The following is a 9,750-nucleotide window of genomic DNA, read 5'->3' on the forward strand; positions in this document are numbered from 1 at the left end:
ATGTTTTAGAGCCTGGTTTTAATCTGGCCCAAGCGACATCATTACAATTGTTTAACTGTCTTGTGTTTCTAGCCTTGAATAAATTCAAAATGAAGCATTTGGCGTTAATAATTTTGCTGTTTCCACCGCTTGTGCATTGTCTGATGGACCCGGAGTTGGTTGAACTAATCAAGATTAATAGATTGCTAAAAGAAGTACAGACAACCACGAGCATGTGTAGGTTACTGATGCTAAATTATATTTTTTTAATTTCTTTCTTTGTTTAGTAATATTGTTTTGCTTGTAACACATACGTCCACATGGGAAAACACAGTAGGACCTACACAGTAACAATACCTAAATAAATCTATAATATCATGGTATTAAGACCGATAATAAAGCATAAATAAAACCAAGTACGCAGTAATATCCAGGACAGAATACATACCTAATCCTCTGAATAAGACATAAATCCGCCGGAAAAGGTCCTATAATCATCAGAAATAGACCTAAATGGTCAAAACAACGCTTGAAACTGTAGAAATGGTTATGGGAAGATCATGGGCCATGGGTCTCTGGCATCGGCCGAATGGTTGTCGACCTTTGGACGCCATAGTTTAAACGTCGCCGCTGTTTTGGAACGGCTTCTTATTGGGCCCTGTTTGGGGTTAGTGGCGGGTAATGGGTACGGTTAGAACAGAAATTATTAGGGAAGTTAATCCTGTTTTGGTCTTATTCCGAGCTGTGTTTTGATCTGACGGTGTCTTATTTCGATCTTATGGCATGAGTGCGTCCAACTACTATAAGTTATTGCTTAATTGGCTTTTCGTTGTATAGAGAACTAAATCGTTTATGGGCCGCTGTTCGATTGGTTGCAAATTTTCATTTTCACTGCAACGGTTCACGTATTCCGATTGATTAAGATTTTTATTTAAGCAATCCCTAAAATTGCTAAAGGAAACGAAGGCATGGCTCATATTAAATAATTTTGACTTTATCAGCGCTAATGGCTTCTTTGTGTTTTGCTCACCATAAGCTTACAAAACCCAGCGAAGTTATTGCAAAACTCCAAGTTAATTTAAAAACTCCAAAGCTTCGATGTTGTACCTAGGCGTAGTATTTGGGCTGCCGCGGAAAAAGTTTGAGAAACACTGATAAAGATACAACCTTCGAGATTGTAAAAACAAAAATATGTGAAAAATTGTTTTTGTAAAAAATAAATGACTATAAGGCTTATAAACTGCATTTTCACCATTGGTTAGCAAGTGCAGTCAGTTTCTCACGGTCAGTTGTAAATTTACAAGAAATAAACGCCGACCGATTTTATAAATCCGTGTTAAAGTCATTAATAGGCAAGGCGGAACCCATGTCTGCAATGTCGGTGTGGGTTAACACCGCGTACTTCCCTTATTCCAACACCACGCAAAACGCCACCGCCATATAATCCATTGTGATAAATAGAACTTTTGCTAAACATTTGCTATGAAAACACGACTGTTTGTATTGCGAAATCGCGTATACACGCTTGTGACAAGAAAACTTTCGCTGATTAACCTTTTATACTTTTCAGTGGCCTGCAGTGATGGCTACGAATTCGACCCTACGCTTGTAGGGGAAATCTCAACACCAAATGGTCTCCAGTACATCAATGGAACGAGCTGCGTTTGGACCATTAGAACAGCGAAAGACATGGTGAGAACGAATTCAGTGGTGTACTGGTATCCGACCACAAAATGCAGTATTCTGTGCTATTATCTTTATTTCCATTGCTTACCGGGTGTTTTAAGGCAGTAAAATACCAAAATCATTACTACTATTTACATTGATATTACCCCTGTCCTATAACCAAATAAGCAAAAATGTTGACCTGCCGATGCACAGTTTTACTGTGGCCGCCCTACCTCTAAGTGGCGGCACCGTTTCCTTATGGGAGAATGGTTGTCCTGAGGACTGGGTCTAAACATTACTGACATTTCAGGCATTCTCGGCCTACTTTTGGGTCAATGGGAAGAATACGCCACTACACGTTCACCATTTATTTTACATTTACTTTGTTTTACTTAGTAACAAAAAAAACTGATGTCCATTACATAAAACACCTCCTTAGTTATTGTTTTAAAGTTAATTTGGACTGAATTTAGGTTGCAAATAACTACAAATTTGTGACGTTTCAGATCTTGAAGCTCAACTTTGAAGAGTTCAGCATTCCGTTTGATGAATATTGTTTCTGGGGATATCTTGAGGTTTTTGATGGAAGCAAGCTTTCGGCAAAGGTAATACACCAACTTTTAGTTTAATAAAAAATATAACACGGTATTCATTTTCAGTATTTAATGTACTTATAAGAAGATCAGATAATCTTGAATAAATATGTACATAACTTTAATAATTTAATTGCTCACTATAAATTAAAAACTTTGATTTAGTTAAAACGATTAAAACAGCATCCATTTTTCTATATTAACAAAATACATGTTGGATTGCGGGTAGCACTATACTAATTAGACAAACCAGATTTGTTCAAGCTTATTCTGTCAATCTTGATTTACGGACATTATATGATTACAATAGCAGATTGTTTCCCTTTGCTCGCCAACAAGCAAAAGGTGGATAACATTGCAAAATCACAACTTATACCCGTTTAAAAATTTAGGAAATATGAAGTAAAGTGAATTTAATTGTTTAGTTGAAATCTTCCACTGAGCAGAGTTTGTGAGACAAACTACTGGAAACATTTTACTTATCGGACAAGTTCCGATATCTGCGGCCAGAATGTTTTTTAATAGTTGAAATTATAAACTTCTGCTTTGAGTAAACTAACGACAAAAACAAATGTTAAATTCTACTGGTGCAGAATGTTTTCATAAATGTGATTATTCTGGAAAGGAAATAATCTTCACATTTATCGAAAAAAAAATATTTAAAAATCATCTATCATACAATCCTAAAAAATTGATATTGTCAAAACATGTTTTCACCATGATTTAAAACGTTTTTCCTCACGATTTTAACTGCGACAAACTTTAGATGGAAGATCGAAAGCTTTGCGGCCAGTTGCGCAACACCACGTTTGTGACGTCATCACACACGGCTGTGGTGACGTATTACGCGAGCGGGGCGACCAAGTATCGCAACTTCAGACTAAAGTGGACGAGTTTAAGTGAGAATCCTAATTTTTTACATATACCAAAAATGTTGTGCTATTCTAAGGAACCTTGCAATTGATTCGGCAAGACATATGCGTCCAAGTCTGTTTTATTATTTTTAACTCAAGATGTTATTAAGACTTAGTTGTAATTGTAATATTTGTCAATGCCCATATTTCTCTGATTCGAAACAAGGTAATCAGGTGGAATTTTTTTTATTTTGAAATAAAGTAATCATGTGGCAATTGTATAAAACAAATTGTATTGAATAATTATCGACAAGCTTTCGCACAACCGTTTTTCATCAGGTCAAAGTAGAAATGCAGCATTTCGATATTTTTCTTTGCATAATGTCACCTGAACCCTATTTGGTAAATGTAAGTTCGTTTTTCCCGAAAGTGATAATTTTTTAAAGTACAGTTAAACGAGTCCCGTGAAACTCGTGAATTCACCGGGATTAATAAAGCGACACAATTCAATATTCGCCTAAAATCGTTATTGTGTATATTGATGTTTAAAGCACACGCATACCAAGGTGATGGCAAAGTTGAAGTAAATGTTCCCATAATGTTTCTTTCATTTGAAAAAGCCTTCAATAGAAATCTGATTTCTAGCTTATTTTTGCTTGTGCTAGAGCGACCATCTAAACAAAACAAGGAATGGGAAAAATGTGGAATGACTTCAAGGACTCCTGCTTACAACCAGGTCTGGTTTAACAATTTACCTCATAGGAGTGACATAAGTGTGCAATTTAAATTAGATTGCGTAACTCAAACTTTAAAAATTAACGTGTTCAGGAAAATGGTAACACTGATAAAAACTTCCATGATTATTAAACTATAAGTACAGGATTTAGTAAGCCTACCATCAGTTTGTTTGAATGTTTTATGATAAATATATTTCGCTACTAAAAGCAATATCAGCATCTTTCAATTTGCATAAGATACTGATGATGCTTTTACGAGTGAATTATTTTCACATCCAAACAAACTGATTTTCGGTTTACTAAGTTCTATGCTTATTATTTAATCTTTATCATTGATGTGCAGCCAGAATCGTTTGTTTTTCGCCATTTGGATTCAGACAGATTTTGTTATTCGAAAGTATATTCTAAATAAAAACTTCCATGGGTGGAGATTTGATTTTAAATACATAGTTACTGTGAAGTTAAACTTTACGTTCCGAAAATTGAGACGAAATCTCAAAGTTGTTTTTGCAATCTCATAGTCTAAACCAGTGTCTGTTAACCTTTTTTACTTGGGGGCGCACCTAGAGACATATGAAAACGTGGCGGCGCACCTTGCGAGGGAAGCGAGCGCGAAATTTTTGAGGTGTACCCATATTTCTCTTAAATTGCCTGCAGTTTTCATTATATGGGTTTTATAGTTGCAACATTTAAAGGGACCTCCATTCTTTGAGACTAAAAACGTTATTTTGTCGATCAAAGTCTTAATCCGATTAATTTTGCACTTATTTCGTCATGTTTTTCCTTTGGCTCGCGGCGCACCTAGCAACCTTCCATGGCGCACCAGTGCGCCGCGGCGCACCGGTTGAGAAACGCTGGTCTAAACATATAGTAACTTATTATATCGTGCGACGTTTTATGTACAGCTATTTGACTACGACCGGATGCTACCAGTTACTTCAAACGAGGGATCTTGGCCGTGGCATGCTGGGCTGGTTACCAAGGGCTCTTACAACAAGTACTGCCAGGGGACAGTCGTGTCAAGCAAGTTCGTCCTCACTGCGGCTCATTGCGTTGAAAAGTAGGTTTATGTAGAGCAGGGTTTTTTTTTACCGTAAACCTCTAATTTTTTTTTGTTTTACGTGAACAAAAGTTGGCAAGAAATTTTCAAAAATGACGTCAAACATTTGCGTCACAATACAAATAGATTTTAGAAATATGCTGATGATTTAAGTAAACCAAGTCTGAATACATTCAGTGCTAAAATGTTTTTTTTTAAGTAAAATATTTTCTTCGAAAAATTTTGGCCTTCATGGACCCCCTAAAATTTCGAGAAACATTGATGCAGGGTAATTTGTTTAAAAAATAGGTAAAATTATTTAAAGTGAATCAAATCTTTGGCAGATTTTCTAAAATTAACTATTTTTAGGTTAACGACTTCGGAAGTCCACTGTAGTCACATTTGCTTTTAGTTTTAAGCTAGGGCCGGCCGGTACTTTTTTGATACCGATATGTTGGACAAAAAAAGTAACTTTAAAAAGTTTGAACCTACTGGTGATTACATTAAACATTGCCCAAAAAGTAGGAGCTTGAGGTAATATTAATTTTACATATTACAATCCCGCTTTTTTATAATTATATATAAATCCATTTTTTGTGATTGCGTCTGAGCTACGAGGAAAGCTTATAACAATCCAATTTTAAGAAATTTCTTAGTATACTGTAGTATTTATAATTGACCTTATACCAAATGATGTGTTTACAATGTACAGGCTCGAAAAAGGCGACTTTGAAATACTGGTCGGAAAGCACTTGTCGGAAGTGTGGGAACCAACTGAACAGCGATTGGCAGTTGCAAAAATTAGCTTGCCACCAGCAAGACAATTGTAAGTTGGAAGAAATAGTTACTTTCTGACAACAAATTTAATGGGATTAGAATTTAAGCTAGGGTAGAATTTCCAGTTGAGTTAGTTGGACCGCAAAGCAACACGCAAATATTTTGATTTACTGTTTACGCACAAGATACCAACATTACATTTCATATAACACCGTTTCTGTGAAAGGCACATCTCGCTAAAACTCACGAAGGTACAAACACGATACCAACACTTGTGATACCAACATGATGCTACAAGATACACCATTAAAGATACCAACACTATAAGTTACCAACATTATAGATGCAAACACGATACCAACACTTGTGATACCAACATGATGCTATATAAGATATCAAACCTACACAACATACTTTCTGAGGAACACACGAACATATGTTAGCTCTATCCATCTATAAGGCCGGGAGAGATACCCAGAATATACAGTATTTTAAGGTTGAATTATTTCTGCGCAGCAAAATGCTGCTCGAAGGATTAAAGAAAAAACTTCTCTTCGATTCGGTCTGGTCCGTGGTTTTTCCCGAGTTGGACATTTCACTGGTCGAGCTGAAAGGGGAAATCACCTTCACCCCATACGTCAGACCCATCTGTATGCCGTCACTTCCGCCCCAGGCCGGAGATGACGCAATGTCCACAGGGTGGAATATAGCACATTTCGAAACTGTTGCAGGTAATATTACATTAGGTTAAAATTTACATGTTTCAATTTGGTTTATACAACCTAAAATTTCAAATGCCAACCGCTGTTAGATAGCAACACTCAAAAAATGCGTTAAAATTGCCAAGTTTAACTGTTTGAAAGATTAAGTGAAAGCACACTAAAAGTGTTGACCAATGGTGTAAGCAGGAGAGTCAGGTTTGAACTTGCGACCTATACCCAAACAGACGATTTACCAACTGAGGTACCCAGGCCCAGAGAGGAGCGAGTCGAGATAAAAACATTGCTCTGTTGCCTTCTGCATCATGTTCGTAAAACTAGCCTGTGGTGAGATTTGAACAAACAACCTCTGTCAGACCAGGACCGGGGCTAAGGTTTTAAAACTAAATCCGAAATTCACAATTTTCCAGGTCAAGTCCAATTCTGTGTCTAATTCGTACTCACATTTTAGCAATTTGTTACTTTGCTTTTATTTACTTGTATAAAAAAATATTTTTTTTGTATTGTTAGCTCGAAGAGTAAAATAGAATCAGTAACGAATAAATGAAACAAGTATTTATAGCTTGGACAATTGGCAATTTACATAGCACAGACGAATAGTAATCACCACAGGCAAAACAGCAATGAAATGCGGTACAATTCACGTGAATGTGGAATGCGCGTACGCGATTACTGCTGTCTAGAAAGTGCACGAAGCGGAACCACAACAGAGTGATAGGGATTTTTACATTCCTTTATGAAATGAAGAGAAAGCTTGGCTAATCTCACTTTACTCAAAAATTAAAATCATATTTTGTTAATTTATTATAACCTAATAAATATTCGCTCATTCTTAACGTTCAGGCAAAATGAACCAACTTCGCCCGAAACACCAGGAATTGAAGGAGATAATGGTTGAAATATCTGACCAAGAGTTGTGTGATTCACTGCTGGCTGTGAGCGAAATGGCGACAAGCGAAAACCACGGCGTAATATGCACCGCTAGCGGGCGCCAGATCTCAAAGACAATTGCTGACACTGGACAAGTAAAAAGCTGCGTTCTTGTTGAAAGCTAGTTTTTGTAGCCTGGCCTTGCTTGCAAAGCAATCCTGATTAGGTGCATATAGGACGGGAATTTTTTTCCTGGAAGCCGTGGGTGGGATAGGGCGATGCATTAAGATTGAGGTTAATGTGGAATTTATAGGAGGTTAAGCATTAAAAAGCTTGCTTTAAAGAAATAAAACGCTTCGCCAATCGATGACAATATTTACTAAATTGCGCCGCATTTGTAACGGATGTGTTGAAAGCATACTTAAACTTTTAATTGCTTGTTTGTCTGATGATTAATTTTATTTTTTGTTCGTTTTTCGTTTATACCGATTTAGGTGTTACCCTTTTGGAAGAAACACGGTAAATTATGATGAGTATTGGTCTGTATTGTTGTTCAGCATTGCTAGACCACAGTATATATCCATGTGAACCCCATGGCTTAATAAGCATTGTATTTACCAAACAGTGCTCGGTTTTGTGTGCAGCTACTGTAGACCCTTGAAGCATTATTATTTGCTCCTTGTGGCTTTGCAAAACAAAGCTATCTACCACAATTTAGCAATATATCTAGACAAAGTCAAACCATTGGGAAAGTATTTTGGTTAAAATGAAATTTCGGATTTGTAAGCCACAAAGTTTGTAATTTATTTAGAAACCCTGCTAACTTAATTGTAATGCTGCATAGTCCATGGCGCCTATAGAGTTAAAACAAGAAGGTAAAACATATCAGATACTAATAAGAATATGAAAGATGGGGTATCATTTTGAACATGTCGAATAACTCTTTATTAAGAAATATTCAAAACGTTCAAATTGCTACCTACTTTGTATGGGCTTTGATAGTCTTACTGCGTCTTGGTACAACCTCAAACCATTACGCTCCAAAATGTAAGACACTGATTTTCAGGGTGATTCTGGCGGGGGCATGTTCCAGCTTCACGAAGGAAGATGGGTGATTGCTGGTGTTCTAAACTCGGTCATTACACTAAACCTCATAGGTAAAGCAAATAGCCAGTGGAGCAGTGTACATCACCATCTGCCCTGGATCAAACTAGGTAAGAAATTATTTATTGATTTGTAGTTAAAAACTGGTGTTCCGTTTTTCACCGAACTTTTCGAAATGAGGTTTTGCCTGTTGAGATTTCCTGCCTGTGCATTTGTAATTTCCCTATTACGACGATCTGCAAAGATACTCAGACTTCGAGTATTTATTAAGAGGGTACAGTAATTTTTTTTATAAGGATACATTGATTTACATTGTAGGTATGCCTTCCTATTTTCTTCCAACAAACCTTGATATTTATTAATTTTGGATTTACAGTGTGTATGGAGTTTCATAATTTTTTTTAACAATTTTTTTTTAAATGAAGTAAATCATGTTGATTATGTTGGCTTAAAAAATACATGATTAACTTTTGATTGCTCCTAAAAGAGGATGTACTTAAGTTTTTACAAATTTTTTTTCAAATAAATTTGTTTTTTTATTGTTTGCAGTGACAAGGAACACTGTCAACTGAAAAGAACGCGCTGTGATTCTTTTATTATATTTATGTGTTTCGATCGTTTTTCTTTGCTTTGCTTCGGCCATTTTCACTCGTTTTGTGACCGGTACTGTTATTTAAGCCACTTGAAATGAGCCGGAGAAGCGTAAAAAATAACTCTTCAGAAAAAGTCGTTTTGAGTGACCAAAGTAAATGTTTAGCAATTATTGAGCAAATTTGTAACACTGTAAGATTGTAGTTTTGCCCAAATGTTCACAACATTGCCAACTTTGTTGAAACGTATTTTGATGCACTTTCACGAACACGTACGTGTTAAAAGTTGAAATTAAATAGGACAAAATGGGTAATTCTTGATAGAATTATGGTTATGCCAATCGCAAATTACACACTGTACTTTTGGTTTTTCGTGCTGTTCTCTGTTCGAAATTCTCAACAACATTGCTAATCGTTCCTCCATTATTCCATAGTTTTGTTTTGTTTTATTGTTCAAACGAATAAAAATCTACGATAGCCCAGGCAACGGTCATGTAGAAGCGTTGCACGCCACCATTTGTTTTTCTTTGGGATCTCCCGCTAATAACATAAACACCACAATTTATGAACCGAGACGACAAATACTTGTAAAGCATTCGCAGGACACAGTGTTGTACACATGTCATTTTAAAATCACTCAAATCACAGTCAAGTCTAAAAAAATAGCAAGTTAAACTCCAGTCCATGACATCGGTTGCCCAAGTCAAGTCCCCGTCAAGTTATTATTAGAACAAGAATAAATATAAAATAAAAAAAGGACGAACTCTTCCGATTATGAGCAGTAAATCAACTAAAAAATATCAAAAAACAACCTAGCAAT

The 9,750-nt window shown here is 36.1% G+C and overlaps 1 protein-coding gene across 2 annotated transcripts; it reads left to right on the top strand.

Moving 5' to 3' along the window:
- Nucleotides 1-9,405, top strand: LOC146135233 (serine protease 33-like). 2 transcript variants are annotated; one of them, XM_083394980.1, is made up of 11 exons: nucleotides 1-216; nucleotides 1,550-1,671; nucleotides 2,154-2,252; nucleotides 3,007-3,139; nucleotides 3,760-3,830; nucleotides 4,737-4,891; nucleotides 5,583-5,696; nucleotides 6,164-6,378; nucleotides 7,210-7,391; nucleotides 8,303-8,450; nucleotides 8,890-9,405. In XM_083394980.1, the coding sequence occupies exons 1-11, from the start codon at nucleotides 90-92 to the stop codon at nucleotides 8,910-8,912; spliced, it is 1,389 nt and encodes a 462-aa protein (XP_083251106.1). In that variant the 5' UTR covers nucleotides 1-89; the 3' UTR covers nucleotides 8,913-9,405. The 2 variants fall into 2 exon arrangements, with proteins under 2 accessions (XP_083251106.1, XP_083251107.1); XM_083394981.1 differs by lacking the exons at nucleotides 3,007-3,139; nucleotides 3,760-3,830.
- Nucleotides 9,406-9,750: the final 345 nt, after the last annotated feature.

Source organism: Ascidiella aspersa, chromosome 8 (genome assembly GCF_963924565.1).
Source record: "Ascidiella aspersa chromosome 8, kaAscAspe10.2, whole genome shotgun sequence".
In the NCBI taxonomy this organism is placed as follows: Eukaryota; Metazoa; Chordata; class Ascidiacea; order Phlebobranchia; family Ascidiidae; genus Ascidiella; species Ascidiella aspersa.

What these genes read in the sequence shown, in the direction of transcription:
- LOC146135233 (XM_083394980.1), top strand. Translation starts at nt 90, where the DNA reads ATGAAGCATTTGGCGTTAATAATTTTGCTGTTTCCACCGCTTGTGCAT. An exon ending in ACATTTCGAAACTGTTGCAG is followed by an intron (nt 6,379 to 7,209) that starts GTAATATTACAT and finishes CTTAACGTTCAG; the next exon opens with GCAAAATGAACCAACTTCGC. An exon ending in CAATTGCTGACACTGGACAA is followed by an intron (nt 7,392 to 8,302) that starts GTAAAAAGCTGC and finishes ACTGATTTTCAG; the next exon opens with GGTGATTCTGGCGGGGGCAT.